This window comes from Camelus dromedarius, chromosome 23 (genome assembly GCF_036321535.1).
Source record: "Camelus dromedarius isolate mCamDro1 chromosome 23, mCamDro1.pat, whole genome shotgun sequence".
NCBI classification, from domain to species: domain Eukaryota; kingdom Metazoa; phylum Chordata; class Mammalia; order Artiodactyla; family Camelidae; genus Camelus; species Camelus dromedarius.
In genome coordinates this window covers 24,267,948-24,291,106 of record NC_087458.1, presented here as the reverse complement: position 1 = coordinate 24,291,106, position 23,159 = coordinate 24,267,948, and the positions used below count along the sequence as shown (strand labels likewise).

At 39.7% G+C, this 23,159-nt stretch overlaps 1 protein-coding gene across 1 annotated transcript in view; it reads right to left on the bottom strand.

The window, feature by feature from the left end:
- Positions 1–20,592, bottom strand: part of SOAT1 (sterol O-acyltransferase 1) — a 58,370-nt gene extending 37,778 nt beyond the window's left edge. The window contains exons 1-2 of the mRNA XM_010992904.3: positions 20,429–20,592; positions 8,581–8,709 (exon numbers count right to left, since the gene is read on the bottom strand). Coding sequence (XP_010991206.1) covers positions 8,581–8,701 — 121 coding nt within the window. The 5' untranslated portion in view covers positions 8,702–8,709; positions 20,429–20,592. The remainder of the gene's footprint in view (positions 1–8,580; positions 8,710–20,428) is intronic.
- Between the last annotated feature and the right edge of the window lie 2,567 nt (positions 20,593–23,159).

Sequence of the window (23,159 nt, the reverse complement as noted above, 5' to 3'; positions counted from 1 at the left end):
ATCTCATTTATTCTTTATAACAGCCCAGAGAGATAAGCAAGATAGTTTATTAAAAACAGAAATGATAGCAACTAAGAGTCAAAGAAATTAAGCATCATGCCCACAGTCCCACAGCCAGTAAGTAAATAAGCCTGAACTAAAACCTATCTTCTAACCTCTAGTCATGCAACATAAAAAAGAAAAAAGATTAAAATTAAAACAAAATCAAGGCCAACTTACAAATCCCTAAATTCCTCAAGATGAGTACTAGGCAATGGCTAATTACCATTTTTTTAAGTTTCAGTTCTTTTAACAAGCATTTTCTTTGTCTCCTTGTGGCAAGTACAGAATTAGCTAATGCGTAGGCACTGACTAGCAGGTTCTTACTGCCTAGAGAAGTTCAAACTTATTTTTAAATTCTGATTATTTTCTAAAAAAACTGATTGGCCATGCCTTAGGAGATCTTTGTCCCAGTTTCACCTTGCTCTCCAGAGATATACGTAATCTTAAAGTCGTGAAAACCATCTTCATGTCCATAGGAGGCATGGGTTTAGGAGTATTCCTTGAAAGAGTCAATCATTTATCAATCTTAGAAGAAAAAGGGGAGATAAAAAGTATAACCCATCTACATCCTCTATTTCTCCAATGACCTCAAACACCTTGCAAAATTCTCAACAAATCACGTGTCTACACTACCGCAGAGAAATGGAATCTGAACTATAAATGAGGGTCAGTATATAAATACCATACAGAAAAGAAGATTTAATAGATAATGTTGAAACAACTGGCTAGCCATTTTAAAAAACTATAAAATTAGATCTCTAACTCATTTATTACTCAAAATAAATTTCAGATGAACCAAATATTTGAATCTAAAAAAAAAAACCATAAAAGTTAAGTTTTAGAAAAATCATGTTTTTCCTTTTTCATAATCTTGGATGATTTCTAAGCATGACAAGAAATCCAAAAGCAGTAAAAAAAAATTATTTGATTACATAAAAACTACACATGTCAAGGCACACTATAAGCAAAGTCAAGAGACAAACAGCTAGTTAAAAAAATATTCACAGTACATGATAGTCAAAGAATTAATCTTCTTAATACAGAAAAAGCTCATCACAAAAATAAAAGACAAACAGCCATCAGATAAGAAACAAAAATGGGCAAAGGATATGGGCAAGGCTTTTGAAGAAAAAACACACGTAGTCAGTAAATATATGGAAAAAGATCTCCGCCTCGCTTGTAATTTACGAGAACAAACTTATGCTATGTATTATACAATTTCTCACTCTTCAAATTAGCAAGTTTAAAAAAAGATTGGTAAGACATGCTGACAAGAGTACAGGGAAACAACTTAGATGAGAGTGTAAATTGGTGTAATATTTTGAAAAGGAAATTTAGTAATATTTAAACTCCAAATACAAAAACTGCTTGATCCAGCAATTTCACTTTAAGAATGTATCTTACAAGTGTACTGGAACAAGTCAGCAACAGCACTCTTCCAAGAGTGTTCTCTGCAGCACTGTTTAAAATTCTGACACCCTGGGAAGCAACCCAAATGCCCACCAACAATGGACAAGTTAAATTACCAAGCATTTGTGCAAGAGAAGTACTACAGATGCCTTTAAAAGAATTACTTACATACTAAACAAAAAGATGTCTAAGATTTACCGAGTTTAGAAAAAGCAAACTGCAGAAGCTATCCCCAAAATGATCCCACATGTAGGAAAAAACAAAACATGGTTACTTAAGGGAAGAATTATTACTTTATGACTTTCTATAGTATTTGAATTTCTTTCAAAGAGTATTTATTACTTCAAATTTTAAAATTTATAAGCATATTTCAGCAATTTGAAACCAAACTACCTTGTATTTCTTAAACAAGGACAACTGAAGAGGAAATAGCCCCAATCAACTTATCATGATGATGCAGATTGAGAACTTAAAGGTATATTACGAGTAACCTACAAAAGCAATAAACGGATATACCAATCACAAAAATCGCTCTATAATTTTTAATCTGTAAATAGATTTCTATTCTATAATCAAAATAACCCAGGAACTATCTTACTCAACCAGAGGTAACTTTGGCTTATTTTTCTTTTATCATCACACCTGTATCAACTGTGTGGCTTGCCCACACATGCAGGAAGAGAATTAGCCTTATTACCATTAAACTGTGGTCTTATTTTAAAATCAACAGAGAAAAAATTTTATAGAGATGTGAGAAGGTTTAATGCAGATTATAGTTCTCAGCTGATGGATTGCAGAGCAGGAAACTATAAAACCACTTTTGGGTCTGGGACAGAAGGGCTGCCAGCACTATCAGTGAGAAGATAAGCTAATCCTAGTGAACCTAGTGCTCCATACTCATCAAGAATGCTTTCACATTTGCTCTCCTTGGTTTTGCGTAAGAAAAAAGTCTAAGCATGTGTGACAGGCTGTAAGTATCCACACAGGCAGGCAGGCAATGACTACATACACACTAAGACTCCAAGCCCTGTCTTTGGACTTCCACCCACCTTTCCAACTTTGTCTTCCTATCCTTGGAAAAAACCTACAAATCTATCTCTGTGCTACCTGTCCTCCAGCACCCCCACCACCACCACAGTCCTCTCTAAAAGCAAACAAAGCACCATACACCTAACACTGTACTGTCTTAAACGCCATACCTTTGAAAACTCATACTTTGTTTCTGGCTTTCTTGAAAGCCCCTTCCCGGCCTCTTCCTCAATAGCCAAACTCAAATTCTACTTCCTCTGTGAGATACTTTCCTCCCTCCTAAAGCAATGTTCCCCCTACCCCTACCCACGTTGGTCTCCTATACCATTTAGTTACTATATTTATTTAATCTTATTTATTTATAACATAAGAATTTTCCATTTTAGCATCTTAATCAACTGAACCCACCTACTAGCAAACCTGGTGCACTGTCTTACATACACATCAAAAGTAACTAGGTAATTTACACTAGATTAACCTGTTGGCTGGAAGGTTTAATTGACATTAGAATAACCTATTGGCTGAAAGGCAGTAAACCAGATTTTAATCTCAGAAGCAAGTGCTGTAACTAAGGGCATAATTTAAAAACTGCTAAAAGCAATTCTTATCCTAAGAGCCTAGAATGCCAAGATTTAACTTTTGATAGTTATTAAAAGTATTTAGATTCCAGAATGTTCTAGATAGGACAAAGAAAAGATTAAAAAATAAAAGCTCTTCCTTCAAGCTCTGCATCCCTACATGTTCCTAGTAACTACACCCTGAAAATTGTCATAAAGCTGACTATGTAATATTTTCCCCATTAGAATACTGTTACAATTTGTGGTTGTATATCTGCTCCAAGTCTTGGTGACATGCAGAGGTAAGATCAGGACTATTAGAAGCAAAAAACTGTTATAGGCCCCCTTTTCTTTCAAAATAGTCAAATTATCCTTCATGCCCTATTTTTAAGAAATTAATGTATCCATTATGCCTGGGCAAAGCTGTACTCAAATGATTTAGCAATGTCTCTAAAACAGAAAGTTGCCTCAAATATATTACACGCCAGACAATAATGATCATTGACTGTATTTTGTTTGCCCTTTTTGAATCTGAAACCTTTTTAGGATTATTGTTTTAGCACACTTCTTTTTTTTTTTAAGTTAAAAAGCTGTCAAAGAAAATATCACCTAGTAACTTCCATTTCTTTTAACTAATCTTCCTATAACGAACTAAGATATTCAAACTCATTCTTTTGAACTTAGAAGCTATAAAAAGTACTAATTAATATTCAGTAACTTTATTGCTGGCAGTAATTATGTTATGTCTCATTGCACAAAATCTTTTTCAAGTAAAGTGGAATCTGTCATTTTTCAAAATGCCATAGGGTTTATTCAAAAGGTCACATGATCCATGACTGAAGAAAGGCTGAAGAAACAGGCACTCTCATTCTGCTACTGGAGGGCAGTATTTCCAGAGGGCAATTTGACAACATTCCCCTTGGCAAATCTTATAAGCATGAATTCTCTCTAACCTAGAAACAATTTCTAGGAATGTATCCAAGGAAAAATCAAACACTTGAACTTTTGCTTATCTGCACTTTGTAAAATAAACATGTTTTGCTTCTATCCTACGCAGGCAAAAGATGTATTCTCAACCTACTCAGTTGATCAAAGCTCTAAGTAGACTGGCCAGTTTTAGAATTCAACGTACATACTGAATGAAGGGGCTATCAAATGAACAACGCAGCTAAGTAAAAGGCAGTCAAAAATACGTACCACCTGTAAACAGAAAGGTAGATAATTTCCTCAACCTCATCAGGGCATATACAATAAACTGACAGCTAATATAATTAACAGAAGGACTCAAAGCTTTCTTCCTAAGATCAGAAACAAGACAAGAATGTCCACTCTTGCCAATTCTATTCAACATTGTACTGGGAATTCTAGCAAGTACAATTAGACAAGAAAATGAAAGGCATGTAGGTTGAAAATGAAATAATAGAACTCATATTTGCAGATGGCATGATCTTGTATATAGAAAACACTACAAAATACACACACACACACCTCTCTTAGAACTCAAAAGTTCAGCAAGGTTGCAGGCTTTGATATCAATATACAAAAGCCAGCTGCATTTCTACACATTAGCAACAAATACTTGAAAAATGAAATTAAGAAAACAATTCCATTTACAATAGCATCAAAAGGAACAAAATACTTAAACCTTATATTCTGAAAACTTTAAACCATTGTTGCAAGAAATTAAAGAAGACCTAAATACAGGCATACCTTATTTTCTCATGATTCAGATATTGCGGGGTGGGGGGAGTTGGTTGGTTGTTGTCTTGTTTGTTTTACAAATTGATAGTTTGTGGCAATCATGTGTTCAACAAAGCTATCAATGCCATCATCCCAACAGCTTTTGCTCACTTGATGTCTGTGTCACACTCTGGTAATTCCTGCAGTATTTCAAACCTTTCCTTATTATATTTGTCATGGTGATCTATGATCAGCGATCTTTGATGCTACTATTGCAAAAAGATTACAACTCGAGGAATGATGGCTAGCGTTTTTTATCAATAATGCATTTTTTAATTAAGTTATGTACACTGTCTTTTTAAAACATAATCCTATTATTGCAACCTTAATAGACTACAGTATAATGTAAACATAACTGTTACATGCTCTGGGAAACCAAAAAATTCATGTGGACTCTCTTTATTGTGATACTCAATTTATTGTGGTGGTCTGGAACCAAACCTGCAATATCTCCAAGGTATGCCTATACATAGAAAGATATCCTATGTTCATGGACTGAGAGACTTGATACTGTTAAGATGGTGTATTTGTTTCCTAAGGCTGAAATAACAAATTACCACAAACTTGGTGGCTTAAAACAAAAAATTTCTCTATCAGTTCTGGAGGATGAGCTGAAACCAAGGTGTCACAGCAGGGCCGCACTCCCTCTGGAGGCTCTAGGCAGAATCCAGCCCTGGTTTTTCAGCTTCTTGTAGCTACCAGCATTCCTTGACTTGTGACCACAGCATGTCAATCTTCAAAGCCAGTATCTACAAATCTCTCTCTGGTCCATCTTCAAAACATCTTCTCCTCTGTGTGTCATCAAATCTCCCTCTGCCTCCCACTCATGAGATTGCACTCAGGGCCCAGGTGGATAGTCAAATAATCTCATCTCAAGATCCCTACCTTAATTATATCTGCAAAGACCTCTCTGCCCATTTTTCTTGCCAAATCAAGTAGCATTCAAAGGTTCCAGGTTTTAGGACCTTTGTGGGGAGAGGGCATTTTAGAGCCAACCACAGACGGTAATACTCCTGAAACTGATGTCACCCTAACCACATGCACAAGAATGAAGTTGAACCCTTATCTTACATCATACATAAAAATTAACTCTAAATGGATTACTGAATCTAAATGTAAGACCCCAAAATGTAAAACTCCTGAAAGAAAACACAGGAGACAAGCTTCATGACATTAGGCTTGGCAGTGATTTCCTAGATATGACACCAGTAACACAGGCAACAAACACAAAAACAGACAAATGGAATCGTATCAAACTAAAACTTCCGGGCATCATGGACACAGTCAGCAAAGTGAAATGGTAACTTATGAAATGGGAGAGAATATCTGTAAATCATAAATCTGATAAGGTGTTAATATCCAGAGTATTATAAAGAACTCCTATAACTCAACAATAAAGCAAATAACCCAACAAAAAAAAAATGGCCAAAGGATATGGATAGATATTTCTCTAAAGAAGATATACAAATGGCCAAGACATACATGAAAAAGTGTTCAACACCACTAACCATGAGAGAAATGCAAATCAAAACCACAATGAGGTATCACCCTACATCCACTGGGATGGCTACTACTAAAAAACAAACAAACAGAAAGTAAGTGTTGGTGAGGATGTGGTTAAACTGGAATCCCTGTGTGCCACTGGTAGAACTGTAAAATGGTGCAGCCAAATGGAAAACAGTATGCCAGTTCCTCAAAAAAATTAAAAATAGAACCACCACACAGTCGAGCGATCCCACTGCTGTGGATAGACCCAAAGAATGGAAAGCAGAGTCTTGAAGAGATGTTTGAATACCTATGTTCATAGCAGCAGCAGCATTATTCACAACGGCCAAGAGATGGAAGCAACTCAAAACTCCCTGGGCCTCCAGCATGTAGACTATAAATTGTGGGACTTCTCAGCCTCCATGAGCCAATCCTTCATAATAAATCATATACACACACACACACACACACACACACGTATGAATATATATATTCATAATAAATCATATATACATACACACACACACACACACATACATACACACACGTATGTATCTCCTATTGGTTCTGCTTCTCTGGAGAACTCCAATACACACACCCACTCTAAGAACTGTGTCTCAAACTTTAAGCTTATAAATCACCTAGGAATCTTATTAAAATGAAATTTTTATTCAGTAAGTATGAGGTGGGCCATTTTTAACAAGCTCCCAGGGAATGCAGATGCCCCTGGTCCTGGCTGGTGAGTCACAATGACTGGCATGGTGTGGTGTCCTTTAAGCATTCGCTATTCAAAGGTCACATTTTAACCATCTGCTTACTCCCCAAAGTGAACAAATGTTAAAGGAAGTGAAGAAACACTGCCTGTTTTCAGATCAGCATTACTTATATTAAACCAAGGAGGAGGTCATACTTCCTGTTTTAAGCTAAGCAATCCAATTTTTATCATACGCATTAAAACCCAGAATGATTGAAACTTAATGAACTAAGACAATAAGGACTACTGACAACATGTAGAAGTTAGAGTAGTTTAAAAGCTTTTTTTAAAAATGAGACCTGAAGAGAAAACTGTATCTGGTGACAGAAAGTTTCAATAAAAGGACAACATGGATTATCACCCAGACTTTAAATCACGGAAGAGAAAGGTTTCTAACCAATGTTGGCTCACCCTTTTGCACAAATTCACACTTTATATTACACTAAAACTAGTCCGTGTGCAATATAACTGTTTCATAAATAGTGAATTAAAAGTCTAACAATCAATGAACTTCATTATGCAAACCTACGCAGCAACACTTATATCCCTGGATCCAGCTGCTGTATTTACAATTATATTTAAGTAGGAAAAGCAAAAGCTTTTCTTTATGAAAGAAGCCTCAGGATGCCAAAGACAACTTGTCTCAGAAAGTTCCACACCTATCTGTTAACCACACAAGCCTCCAGTTTCAAATCCTTGTTGAATTCAAACCTGTACAAATGTCACTGCAAAGATACATGGCCTGATGCAACAGATGACATCAGCTGGAGTGCTTACAGGTCCATCAATCTTCTGCATAAACCTTGACCTTAACAACAAACACGGTGTCACAGTCTTCTTTGTATTCATACATTAAGCAAACCTGGACATGAGAACTAATAAAACTTCCTAAGTCTCTCCCTCCCTCAAGATTTATAACTTAGTACTGAACTGACTAGGTTAGATGCCCTGCTAATTACCACCATTATGCTCACTACACCTATTGAAAGAGTAATTAGTAGCACTCATTTGTAGCAATCTAATTATTTTAAAGGGGGGAGTTCTCACTCACTTAACTTGGCCCTCCGTGAGGGCAAACTCATCTGTCTTCATCACCTGCTGCAGCCCAGCACCTGGCAGGGCACCAATAATCACTGATAGGTTAGGTGGTAGAAGGAATGAAGAAATGAATGAATGATGTCTAAAACATAGTAGATATCCCCACAAAATGTTCACTGAATTAAAAAGAAAGGCTTGTTTTCTTATTTCTTTGTTTGTTACCAGATATATAAACTGTATGTGATAAAAATCCTAAACTCAAGCATACACTGCAAACTCAGCTTTTAATAAAGCTCACCTCTAGGAGAGATGAGGCAATTTTCACAGCAGTGTCACCAGCAGCAGTATCTAAGGCAGCTGTGACGGGCACTTAACCCAGTGTGTTCCTTTCTACTCTCCTTATTAATTTACTTTCCTCTTCTGCACCATCACAGTCCCTACCAGCACATCCACTGATGATAAAGAGTGCTAAAGAGATGGTAGTTCTTGTTCTAGAACACAGGGTTTCTTCTCTAGAAGCCTCACCATTACTCAGTATCTCCAGGGGCTCCTCCGAACGGTCTCCCTGTCTTTCCTCCTTTTCCTCAGCATCTTCACTGGACTTTGACAGCCGTTTTCTCAGCGACATCTTCTCTTCACCCACCATTGTGTCGCCTACGAAAGAAGACACACAGCTTTTAACTAAGTATCTGGCTTAGGCAAATTTCACCACAGCACCATATTCAGGGCAAGGGGAAACGATATACTCTCTTCCTTTTGTTTTACTTTAGTCATGTTTAAGCATTTTCTGAGTACAAGATACTATAACAAGTATGAAGAAATAGTCCCTATAAAGTAATTAGCTGGTTTCAAAACATAGCCCCACTCTTAAAGGGTAAGTCAGTCAATGAAAAACAAAGTACATGAAAAATGAAGAATTAAATAAAAGGTAGATACAAAGGTGTCACAAGCTAGAGCACAATCAACATGTCAGGTCAATGGTAAAGACAATACATACCTCAAGTTCAGAGACAGCAGAGATCACTGAGAGATGTAAAGGTTTCACAGAAAAGATATGTGAACTGAGTCTTGCAGGAGGGGAACAGAGCCCCCCGTGGGCGAGAACGGGTGAAAATAAGGTCCTCGTAAGCCTGTTCCGGGGACCGTGACTGATCAGACTACTTCACTAGAGGACAAGAAACAAGTCTTTCGCTGAGTATCTACTAACGGCCAAGACTCTAGTGGTGCTTTAAGCTTTCTCATCTGATCTTCATAATTCTGCAAACAAGATGTTATTACTCCCAGTTCACATATGAGAAAAAGTAAGGCTCCAGGAAGTTGCTGTCAATGCCCCACACACACACACCAGGAGCACACCACTGGTTGAACAAGTCGAGTTAACCAGGAACGCACATCATGGGAAACTGGAGGGCATCCCAGTAAAAGATATTAGAAATGACTTATTCAGGGTTTGGGATTTGGCTAAGTTATCTTAGGGGGAAAGTCCAAAAGTCCAAAAGCAGCAAGGGTTCACTCTGCATCGGGTGCTGTCAGCGAGGGAGGACAGTTTGATGACGGGGTACGCCAACAGTCCTCTATGGGGAGGCAGACAGAGGGAGGCTGATGCTGTAATTGGTAAAGCAGCAACGATCCTTCCCAGTAGCCTGGAGGGGGGGATGTTGGATATTTTGTGACTTGGACGATGTTCATGTTTTATCTGTCTTCAGATGTGATTATGTCATGCTCTTACTCTTGTCTTGATCCATCATGGTCACAAGATGTCCTTGTCTGATGCTGATGTTCTGTGAAACCATCTGCGTTCCACAGAAGAACACTCAAAGACCTAGCTGCGCCAGGCCAGCTCACAGCAACCCAAGGCCCGGCTGATGGTGCAAGCGCGGCCCAAGGATGTCAAGGGCTGCTTCTCCCCATGCAGTAACTTGCCCGAGACCACACAGGGCCAGAGTTGAACCTCAGTCAGATCCAAACTGCAAACACCACCCCCCACTGGGATTTTTTTCTTAAGTTGATAACAGAGAAACATGATGAGGGAAAAAGATTAAAAAAAAAAAAAGAGCTGGAGTCAAACTATAAAGGCCTCACAAATTAGGACTTTTTCCAGGTAGGCAGTGGTGAGCACTGAAAACTATGCTCAAAATCAAATTTCAGGCAGATCAACACCAAGACAGTACAAAGTTTACTCCAAAGCAGTGTTTTTACTATGTATGAAGTTGTCATCAGTCTGAAACAAAAAGAAAAATAATGAAGTACTCACTAGACTATTTTTAAATTCAAGATTATGGTCTTTCTAACCATTTATGTTAAGACTTCCTTTTCTGTATGAAACAGAAGTCATGGTGAGTTTAATTGTTTTCTGAAATATCACTGCTTGGCAAAGTAAATATCTGACAGATCTAGATCAGTTTCCTTCTCTTTTCTTCTTTCTTCTTTTTTTTTTTTTTGCATTTTCATATTCTTTTTCATTATAGTTAGAAGTACCTTTGAAGTATAGTCAGTTTACAATGTTGTGTCAATTTCTGGTGTACAGCACAATACTTCAGTCATATAGGTACATACATATATTCATTTTCATATCCTTTTAACCATAAGTTACTGCAAGATATTGAATATAGCTCCCTGTGTATAAACTTGTTTATCTATTTTATATACAGTAGTTAGTATCTGCAAATCTCGAACTCCTAATTTATCCATTCCCACCTTCCTACTTTTTTCTGAAATGAAACAAATGAAACAGAATTAAGAAACAGCGGGCAAATATATCAAGTAGACATTTTTAGGAGACCGGTAAGACCCAATCAAGAAGAAGGACCTAGGAAGGAGGTCAGAGCAACTGATAAATCTGAAAGTCATTTGTGCAACACGACAGAGGAAGCCAGAACAACACCTAATTCTCCAACAGAAAAGACAGGAGAAGTGAAAACTGACAACTAAACTCTGGGGGATGCCCTCAAGAAAGACATGGAGCAGTAGAAAAGAAATCAGGGAAGAAACAGAGAAAGATACAAAAAGAACCAAGATGTTTCAAAACGGGGGACACAACACAGGAGACAACAATGTGGAATTAGAAGCAGGGACTCTGCTTCTGACTGCTTATGTGCTTTACGTTATCGTGTATTTTAATCTCAATATAATCTTTAACGTAGGTACTACTATTTCATTCCCCCAATATTGTCTTTGGTCACCATGTCTTCCTTATGCTCCTTCCCGTCTCCAGAAGGCCGTTTCTCCCCCGTTCTTTCTTTGTCTGGCTAATCTGACTCACGCTTCAAAGAAGAGTCAATGCAGCAGCAGTAATAATGACAACAGTTTTGACTTAATGGGTGGCTGTTATGTACCTACTACACATGGCGCTGCTAAGTCCTTTACATTTTCTTATTCAATCTTTACAACCTTGGAAGATAGGTACTAAGCCATTTTGCAAGTGAGAAAAATTTAGCTGGGGGGGGGGGGGGGCGATTTAATTTGCCCCAGATCGTATAATTCTCCAACTGCAGAACTGGGTGGGATTCAAAACCGTAACTGCTGGATTCCACAGCCTCACCTGTGATCACCAGATCGCCTCGACCTGCCTCCTCTGCTAAGGTTTCTTTGACCACCGTCTCTCATCTCACCTGCCTCTGTGGCCCACTGCCCCTGCACCAAGCCACACTACCACACTCAGTGAGTCGTACTGTCTGCCTCTTACACTAAGCAGAAGCTTCTTGAAGACAGGGACTACACAGTATTTTCTCTTTGAACTCCCCCAATCTAGTGGGGAGTATCTGGAGCATCACAGGCATGTATCAGTACAGAAAGCAAATGGATCCGTTAGCACCACAACCAGTTACGCTGAGTAATACGATACAGTTCTCTAACCTTAGAGAATCAAGAGGAAAATATGTGCTAGAAGGATGCCAATGAGCTTCATACCTTGTACTCAACAATATAACTACAACAATTGCTCTAAGTGGGGATGGGGGTCCCCTAGACTCCTGAGGGTACTCAAAAACAACTTCAACTATTTCAATAAATGAAATAAAAAATTGTATGTTTATCATATAAGCAAGCAATACAGGCTCACTAAAACAATGTTATTTTGTTTTTGGCTGAGACTTATCAACTCAGTGAGAAATCAGTTATCTTACACTGATTAAAAGGTAAAAAAATAATAATTAAAAAAAAAAAACCTCAATAAACCAAGCCCGACAGACAAATAAATGCTGTTAAACAGGCCAAAAGTGAAGGGGGAAAAAAAAAAAAAAGCAAGCCTGGGTACCCTGTAGAAGAATAAAAAAACTTACAGGAGTCCTTGGTGATGAGATTAGAAACCACTAACCCAGCCTAGAGAGTAAAGCCTGACTTCAACAGCTGAAGCACAGGTACTGAGTTTGCACAATTACACGGCCATAGATTCATCGACATGTCAGAGGTGAGCCAAAGAAAACGCTATCCTTTCATTAAAAAAAAAGAAGTCTTTATCTTTCAGTCCATACTAATATCTTTGGCCTCAATTTCCTCCACTTAGCAGGAAGAGAGAACCATAACACAGCGGGGAAGTACAAGATTTGGAATCAGAACACCAAGAGATAAGTTTATCTCTGCTCCATCATATTGCATCCCTGGGTAAATCCTCCAACCCCTGAATCTCTTTCTTCATACAGAAAATTAAAGATACTATGGCACAGAGTTACCACAAAAAAAGAAAAGAAAAGAAAGATAATACACACTAGGGTGCAAAACATTTTATTATTAACAGCCAGGTTTAAAAAATTAACTAAGTGACCTGGCCCCTACACATCTACCTCCTGTATGCTAAACAACCCTGTCAAACAGAAAGTCGTGTCATCCCTCAAATGCTACCTGCGTTTGCTCTTCCGACGTGCCAGCTGAGGGTAAATAAAGTGCCACGGTTATGTACTTCCGCAAGTGCAGCTCAAACACCACGTGGCTTCCAGGAAAATATTAACAAATGTTTACTGTTGTCATACACACAGATGTTAGAAAGGATAACTGTTACTTAAAATACTTCACCTCAACCTTGACCAAACCCTCAGATCGTGTAAACCATCAGATTGGGAGATGATGCCTGGATGGAGCTTCTCCTGCCATGCGTGTCAGCTAACAGCACACGGCTGTCATGGCAGAAAATGGAGGGAAATTATAGTAACGCTCAGTTCAACCGCTCCTTCTCTGCAGAGGGATCACTTTGGCCTCTGTGTGAAGAGCAGACCTTAACGAAGTCAAGAGCGTAAGCAAGGGGCTGCACTCCTGCGATCATCCCTGTGAGATGAAGGAGAGCTGAACTTTCTGACCACTCATCTAACCCAGGACTGTCAATCCACCCCCTTACCAATCTAGACACTAGCAAGGCGAGTTACTTTAGCTGCTCAAAGTCAAAAATTCAAGCTGTAATTAATGCTAAATGGCTTCTAGGTGCTGACGTGGATCATTGCCCTTATACGTGAGGTGTGCCATGGTGTTTTCTTGCCCTCCCATTAAGACAGGAGAGGGGAGTTATTATCCTCATTTCCTATTACTTCTGGGTCCTGTTCCTCCGTCCCTTCCTTAAACACCTCCGCCAGGTTATTACCCCTGCTACTTCTCCTTGTTGTAAGTACGCACTGTCTTCCTGCCACTCCCCGCGTTCACTAAGGATGTGAACCCCACTCACTCCCCCTCTTCCCCCACCACTAATTCTTCCATACTTCTTTCACTTCCATCTTTTACATCCAGGTACACAGACCCATCGAAAACTCTGGCCTCCAAGCTCCTTGACTTTTTCCTGACTCCAACAAGCTGTCCTTATGTCCCAGTCACATCTTCCCCTAGAACTTAATGTCACAAATAACTGCACCACGTCCATAATTCTGATTTCCCACAGCTAACCCCCTGATTACCACCAGTTCACTTACTGTGGTATCTCCACACCAATTACTATGACATCTCCACACCAGTTCTTTAATATCCTTCTCTCCTTACCAGGCCCAGACTTACCTGGGCTCCGGACTCCTAACCAAAGGCCTACCTGATACCTTTATGTAGGTAGATGTCTTACAGGCATCTCAAACTTCACATGACCAAAACTCAACTACTGATGTTTCCTCCAACTCCATTCTTCTGTCTTTCCCAACTCAGTTAATGGGACTAGCAGTCAGACTGCCCAGATTAAAAGACCAAAAAACCTAGAAGTTATCTTTGATTCTTTACTTTCCCTTAACCAATCCAACAGCAAGTTCATTTTACTCTGCCTTCAAAATACATATCCAATTCTAACGTCTTCTTAACACATGTACCACCTTCACTGCAGTCTCAGCTACCGTCACCTCTCACTGTTGCAGCTTGACTATTCTTTCTTCATTTCTCCATCCTGGTCTACTTTTTCAGAGCCCAGGTTAATCCTTTTGAAGGTCTTTGCTCTTTCCTGTATCTGGACCCAGATACCCTCAAGGACTTCCCCTTCACCTCATGCAGGTTCTCTGCTCAAACATCCCCTTCCCAGGGACTCCTGAGTCTACCACAAGTGACATAAACACTCTCACACCCTGTTACTCTCTCATCCCTCACCCTGCTCTGTCTTTCTTCAGAGCACTAATTACCCAATACACTGTGCTATTGACTGCTCTCTACCCCCACAAGACTGTAACCCCCATGAAACATAGAATTTTGTCTCATTCACCATTTTACCCAAGAATCTAGAACTGTGCCTGGAACAGTCTGTGCTTAATACACATTTGCTGAATGAATGAATAGCTATCAAGCATTTTCACTCACATTAAGGAAATAAAACAACTGCCCTCCATGTGTTCACGAAACAATCAAGAGGGTATTATGAGAGCTGGAACTGATGTTTACTTTTATTTCTAGCTTTACCTGTTAACACTAAAAGATAAACACAGAACCTAGTTTGGGGTTTAAGTTGTATGGCTGTACATAGAAATGATCTGTTCTAGAGTTTTAAGACTTTTTCATCCACATCCGTCATTCCAGACCCAATGGGCTAAGAGGCTTTGAAAGACAACTTGCTAACAATTTCATGCCCTTTACTACACTAGAAAATCTCTCAAACTTGAGAGACTGTTTTCCTGAAACAATTCAAATAATTAAAATAAACATTATTAGAATGGTCAGTAAGTTCCCTTTAATTAATAAGTACTTACCATTTGCTATACTTTCTGATAAGACCTCTGTGTACGTTACCTTCTTTACATCAAACAGCAGCCCTGTTAGGTAAATAATTCTGTCCCCATTTTCAAACAGAAAAACGCAGTGACAGCCAGAAGCACAATTATAGATGGCAGTAAAGAAAACTTTAAAAGTAGGAATCAACTTTAAAAAAGAGAGAGAGCAAAACCAGGTCTTTCCATGTAGAGCCAAAGGGCTTACGTTTCTTATGACTCCCCAGTGTATCATTGTATTAAAGCAGACCTTAACCTTGGCTGAAGTTCATGCTTTAATGACCCTGGCACATCTTTTAAAAGGCTACAGTAGCGGGGAGGGTATAGCTCAAGTGGTAAAGCGCATGCTTAGCATGCATGAGGTCTGGGTTCAATCCCCAGTACCTCCTCCAAAAACAAATAAATAAACCTAATTACCTCCCCCTCCCCTAAAACAAAGGCCACAGTAGTTTAAACACAGAAGGCATGGAAGAAAAATTTTAATTTGCATTGAAAAAAACTTTTCAGTTCTGACACTTAGAAAGTATGTGCCAATTATCTGAAAATTCACATTTACTGAGCATCTCTTTCTATAATGATGTTAGATATAAATAATACAGAGGTCTACCCCATTACATTGTTCACACACAATGTTTCTAGAGAAGGCATAACTCATAAAAAAGAATAAAATAATGCCATTTGCAGCAATATGGGTGGACCTGAAGAAGTGGGCCAGAAAGAGAAAGAAAAATACATATAACATCATTTATATGAAGACTCTAAAAAAAAAAAAAAAGGACACAAATGGACTAATTATTATTTTGATTTGAATATGTGAATATGTGTGAGTACATCCGAATGTCCTTTATGATTGGATTATCGCATTCTGTTGATTCTTACTTTGTAGTTGGCTTATTCCTTTGATAACTATGTAAGTTTAAAAAGCTAAAGATATAATCTGTTCTTAGAAACAATAATTAGTACATATACAAAAACTAAAAAAAAGTGCAGTATACTGTATATATGTATTTACATGCAATATAATGTATATGTGCAGTTGAACTATAATAATTCTATATAATAAAATTGGAAAAAAAATTGAGAGAAGGCATACTAACCATTTAGAACAAGTCCTCATGAGGTGACATTAGAGCCAGACTTCAAAGAAGGACAAGTTTGCTAGGTATCGAAACAGAATCAGGGGAAGAGCACTCTAAAACACATGCACAAGTACAGACCTTGGTGACAGATCCACTGTTTCAAACATTCCATTGAGGTCTACTACCCGCCAGGCCCTGGGTTACAAAGATGACAAAACAATCTGTGCCCCGGGGGAGTGAACATCTCGTGGGCAAAACATATAAAAACATGATTGTAACATATAAAAACATGATTATAGCATATATAAACAAAATTATAACACCAAGAAGTATTACAGAACAGTAACTGAGATACGTAAGAGTATGAAGGGACTACAGGCCTGGTGCCCAACAGAGTTAAGGCGCAATTAGGAAAGGTTTCCTCAAGTAGGTAAAAATCTAGGTTAAACCTTGAAGGAAGGGAAGGAACAAGGCTGGAGCACAGGGCACATCGAAGGGCAGGGACAAAAGGCCAAGGGCCCTCAAGGGCAATTCGAAGGAGTCTGGAACTTAACACACAAACGAGGACTTGATAGAGGTTTTTAAACAAGAGGGTGACTTGATATTTGTCTGACTTGGCATCTTCCTTTTAGTAAGAGAACTCAGGCAACAATGTGGAGGATGTGCTAGATAAAGGATGTGGCAGTGATGGGGCCCTGGGCAGGCCATCCCAAAATATGCCTCAATGGTATACTGATTATTTTGAAGCAGGATATAAACCTCCCACATAAAAGGTGCCCTCCCTGTACCGGGAGGGAGAAAGACATCCTTATCACCAGAGGTGGGAATTCAGGGCCCAGAAGCCTATCTAAGGAAACCCTTGCCACCTCTTTACTAACTCGACACCCAAGCCCAAACGTTGCTAAAGTTGTCTTCTAATTAAGCACACAAACCTAAGTTTCTTTGTCCTGTCAGTTCCTCTCGAACTTATTGATGGTCTAAAATGTGTAAAAGCTGCTGACTTTAGCCACTTACTAGCTCCATTTCTATGAGACCTCCATGCACACAAAATAAATAAAATGTTTTCTTTTTCTCCTGTTACTCTGCCTTTCGTCAATTTTATTATTAGTCCAGCCACAAGAACTCAAGAAGGGCAGAGAAGGAAATTTCACCCCCCACCCCGGACCACAGGGAGAACAATGAGCTCACACAAAAATTGACAAAGGCCTAAAGAAAAGCTCCAATGACATGTGTCTATTAAATGAACAAATGATTTCATGAAGAGACTGGGGAGATCAGATATATTTACAAACATTAAGTGGAAGCATCTATGAGATATCCAGGTGGCTACATCCGGAAGGCAGTTGGAAATACAGATCCCATGTGAGTTTCCTAACTAAGTCTGTCAGTGTGCCATTAAGGTAAGAAGAGAAAGGAGTAAAGTTCAATATGACGTGCCTGTGGGTCACCCAGGTGATGAGGGCCCACAGACAGACAACTACTATACAAGTCTGGACTGAAGAGAGAGATCTGGGACTCATCAGAGTACAGGCAGCAGCTAAGGCCAAGAGCAGGAAAAAATACCTCAGGGAGACTGTAAATCAAGAAAAGAGATTACCTAGGAAATAATCAAGCTAACATTTACCTAGTACTTACTTGGGCTCATTTAATCTTCACAACAACCTATGCAGCAGACACTATTATCTCATTTTATAGGTGTTTTAGTGACTTTTCCCAACATTACAAGGCAATTACAAAATGTTTTGTTTTTTTTTTTAATGCATGGCCTAAGAGAGATCAGAGGAGAACCAGGAGCAAGTAATGTTCCAAATCAAGTTAGAGGATTCAAGAGGTAACCCATGGTCAGTATCACAGAAAATTCAGACAGGACCAAAATTAGAGGAGGAGGAAAAAGAGGGTGAGACATGGAATATTTCACAATATGGAGACATTAATATCTTCAATTTACTTGCACAGCTAAATTTCAGGAAGAAAGACAAAGAAATATATTGGACTGGGTTGCAAAATGAGTTAAGGAAGTGAAAAATCATGATCATAAGACCAGTCTCCCAAGAGGTCCAGCAAAAAAGGACCCAAGCACTAACATTTACCAAATGAGTAACATTTACAGTGCCGGGATCCAGGGTCGGTGCATCACATACCTCATTTATCATTTCCATTTTAACAGATCCAAGAGATTGGGAAATACTATGAAACGTGTTCAAGGTCACAGCCAGTAAGTAGCAGTGCAAACATTTACACCCAAGGTGACATAAAGCTGACTAGCTAGTTATTTTAAAAAACACAGAACGTTGAACAGTTACTTCTTAAGAATCCAATCCAAACCACTGGTTTTGAAATGTTCAGTGTAGTAGTACTGCCTTAAGAAATTTGCCTTAAGAAAGCAAAAGAAAAAAAAAAAAATTGGATCGAGAAACAAATGAACCATGTTGGAAAGAAGTGTCCACTTTAGCCTGCCTGCAGTGTTCCTATTAATAAAGCTTTCAAAAGAACCTATTAATCTGTAAAACAAGGAGACACTGAACCTCTACTCTAGGTGAAGAACTTTGCTATAACACTCCCAGGTTCAGCTGTTTGTGGGGGAGTGGAGAGAACAATTGTAGATACATTTAACAGTCCAAAACATAAACTTTCTCCCTCTTCCTTTCAAAGGTTTGTCATAGTGAAACCCTGCTATCAAATAACTAGGTCATTAAGACAATTAGCAAAACTAAAAGAATACAAATTCTCATTTCCATCTGTATGGTCAGTATAATCATTTATCCCATGTAATAAATTCCGAAAATAAATTTCATTAACGGTCCTGTGTTAAAACCTTTTTCTACTTCCTTCCCAAAGGAAACAGGTAATCTTCCTTATAACAGTTTCCATTCAAAAGTTCCCTCCTCTATCGAACTCACTCACTCATTCTTTCGTTGTGCCAGGTGCTGGACCAGAATCTGAGAATTAAGATCTAAATAAGATGGACTAGACCAGCCTTCATGAAATGTCCATGCTAATAGAGCAAACAAAGCATCTAAGTAACGAATGCAGCTAATCAAACTGATGATTAACTGGAGTTGAGGGGAAAAAAGAGCGAATTAGAGGTGGAGGAAACCTCTAAAGACCAGGAGATAAGACAGTAAAGAGAACAAAAATAAAATCAGTGTGGCTTGAGCCCAGGGAGCCAAGAGAACAGTGGCCCAAACTGAACTGGAGATAAGAATGGCAGCAGTGTTCTGATCTTTATGTGAAATCTTTGAAAGTTCTCAGCACAGTGGTGCAATGAGACACATGCATTTTTAAATGATTACTCCTGAATGTATCAGAGCTCTCCTCAAAATCCTCTCATGCCTAAACAACACACAAACTTCCCTAACAAGCCATTCATCGATATCGCCCAACTTAAAGCGAAGAAAAAAAGAATGTTTCAAGTTGAATCCTACTCAAGGGAAAGGCAAGTACTCTGGAAAAAAAACAAACAAAAAAAGTAGTTTAAACAGACAGCAGACACAAATGTTAAATGACCAATAAACTTTATAAATATGGAGAATAGAGTTTATAGTTGTTCCTCACTTAAAAATAACGTCTAAATATATATATATATATATATATATATATATATAATGTAAACTGCACGTCTATTAACATTTAAGAACTACAGAAACTTAATTACATCCTAATATTTCAAAATAAGAGTTTGATTAAAGGCTTTGGTACTAAGATGTCGATGTCTTGAAGTACCACCTATCACTTCATAATTTTTTTCCTAAAATCAATTAGAAGCTGACTTCCTGGGTGCATTTTCGGTTTCGCTTTTTAGGAATAAAATATCTTCTAATTCTTAAGTTTCTTTACTACTAGCTTGAGAGATGCCACAGGATTTAGGAGACACGAAACAAACCTCCAAGGTTTAAAAGGTTGCCGGCCACCGGGTACCGGAACGTAACTTTCCCGCCTGCCCCATCCCCCAAACTGCCCTAGACTCGCGCAGCCTCCCCCTCCCCCGGCTCCAGGCCGCCTCTTCGGCCCCTACGCCCGGGACCAGGCCAGGCCCGCCGGGCCGGATTTGCAGCCGCCACTTCTCTCCCCTTCCTCCGCGGCAGAGGCGGATGGACGCAGGCGGGAAAGGAGGAGAGGACAGGGGAGCATGGACATTACCTGGGGCCCGAGCCCGGCAGCTGGGGCCTCAGCAAGGAGGGCAACGCCGACAAGCCGTCACAGCGCGGCTGGCGGGAAGGTTAGCTCCCGGCCGCTCTCCGGACTCCCCACGCCAGCAACGCAGCCAGCCCCACTGCAGACGAAGATAAAGCGCCCGACTTCCCGGCCCCTCCGACCCCGCCCCGCAGCCCGCTACGCAGCGTCATGCGAGCGGCCAGCGCCGGCTCAGGATTTCATTGGTGGTCCCGGAGGCCGCCAGGCTCCGCCCACCGCCCCCTGCCGCCCCGCCCCTTCCCGGAGCGCGGGTCCCAGGGTTAGAACCATCAGATCGCGTGGCCCCCTGCGAGGGAAGCTTCGCGTTAGCACTTCTTGACACCTCCGGCAGCTTGCGTTCCATTTCTGCCCCAGCGATCCAATATGCGGCAGAAATGGGACCGACACAACTTGCCGCTGGTCCGAAAAAAGGCACCCTGCATTGTCGCACAGTACTGGCGAGTCTGGTGCCTCTTCTGGAGACTTGCGGAATCCACCTTTGGACCGTGGATCATTGCAGTTTGAACCAATCCTCTAGGAAAACTAGAAGCACTAGCCAGAAGCATTTGTCATGGGATGCTTTAATGCTTTGTAAACTCCTGTGTCCTTCGGCGAATTAGATAAGGAGACCATAAGATAAGTGAAATAACAGGGCAATTAACTAAAAGAAAACTTCACAAGCAAGGAAAAAATAATGACGCAGAGACTTAGGACACATTAGATACAACAGTTAGACTGTATCTGTTTAGATCGCGTAGATTTTATGAGGGCAAAGATGCAGGTAAACTTAGAGTAGAAGTAGGCGAAAGCAATGAGCAGTAGACTAAAGGCCCCCATTCATAGCCTGCAAAGCAGTGCAAGCCAACCTGGCCTGCGTCATCACTCCAACCCTACAGCAAACAGGTTGAAATGGCCACCTGTGACCCAGAATGGATCAAGTTTACCCAACTGACTACTCTCTGTGGACCTTTGAACAAGGAGGATTTGTATACATCCCCTGGCTGCCCAGGGTAGCCAGCACTGTTCACCCCCAAAGCAGAACCTGCCTCAGCATTCAGTCAACTCAGGACTGGAAGTCATAGGCAGACCCAATCAGTTTGCCTCTTCTTCAATTGTGATTACTAATTCTGCCAACTAGATGACAATAGGATCTGGTAGATCCCAATGACTCTTGTCCTTCACCTCTCCCCTCCCACCAGCAATAAGAACACAGGGACTCATTTCTTTGAGACTTTGTTGGCCACTATATATATATATACATACCAAAAACATTCTTGTCTTTTCCTTTGTTTCATTTACTCATTCAAAACATACTGTGTTTTGTGTTCTTGGTGCTGAGGATAAAGGAGTGAATATAACAGAAGAAGCCCGGCACTTAGATGCTTATGTTTCTAATGGAAAAGACAAATTAAAAAAAAAAAAAGATAATCGCAGACGGTGATAAAGTGTTAAGAAAACAAAACAGAATGGTCAAGGAAGGACTTTTTGAGAAGATGATCTGAACTAAGACTTAAATGAGGAGGAGACAGCTATGCCAATTATGGGGAAGAGGAGCATTCTAGACAGAGGACTATGGGTGTGAAAGTGCTGATGCTGAACAACTTTGGCTTGTTTGAGGAACAGAAGACCAGGATGCTTGAAGCATCTTATTTGGGGGCGGGTATGAAATTGAGGTTCGCATGTTAAGCAGAAGCATAATCATGTTGTTAAGTTTGGATTTTTTGGTTGTTAAGTTTTGTCTTTTTTTTTAAGTCAATTTATTTTGTGGAGAATGACTTGGAGGGGGCTAGAAATGGAACACAGAGAAGCCAGAGAATGATTGGAAGCTATTGGACAGGTCTATGGGATCTGTGATGGTGACCTGAGTTGGAGTGGTTGCTATAGAAATTGAAGGATCTCAGGATATTTTCCTGAGGTGCAGGTGTGAAGAAAGGTAGTAAATAAGGTGACTCCCAGGTGGTTTTTTTAAAGCAAGTGGGATGGTGGCAATCCCATTTAGTTCAAAGAGGGAGGAGAAGACCGTTTAACATGACTAGGGGGACCTTGAAAGCCTCTGCCCAAACTCCAAGCCTCTCCTACCATGCCACTCAATCCTTAGGACCAAGCCGTGATTAAATGTGAATGTTGACTTCATCACATTCCAAAAACCATGTGTACAGAACTTGTGTTAGTTGCTAGGGATATAAATATGAATAAGAACAACTGTCTATTGGGGAGATTAATAAGAACTCAATCATTTCAAGACAATAGGACAAGTGTTATAATAAAAAGAGGTAACAAAAGTGCCTACCTTATAGGGTCATTGTAAGGTTGAAATGAGGTAATGCCTGCTAAGCTCCAAGTACAAACACTGGCATACGGAAGTGCTCAATAAATATTAGTAGTCATTTTACACTTTGTTACACTGACATTTATCATTGTTGTCGATGTTGTTATCTTCTAGATGCAGTGGGAGCAGATGGAATGATGTCACAGCCCACTATTCTAGGACAAGAAAGGTTGGATTGGAGGAAGTTTAACTGATTCCAGCTTTCTGAAACAGTAGGCAGAGGAGTTTAGTAGGCAGGCAAGGAAGGAGGGACAGCCCAAGCAAGAGAAAAACAAGGTCAAAGGCCAACAAGACGAGAGGGAGTCAGAACTATCTAGGAGACAGGAAGGTAGATGAGTATGGTTGAACTGTAGGTTTCATACTGAGAAG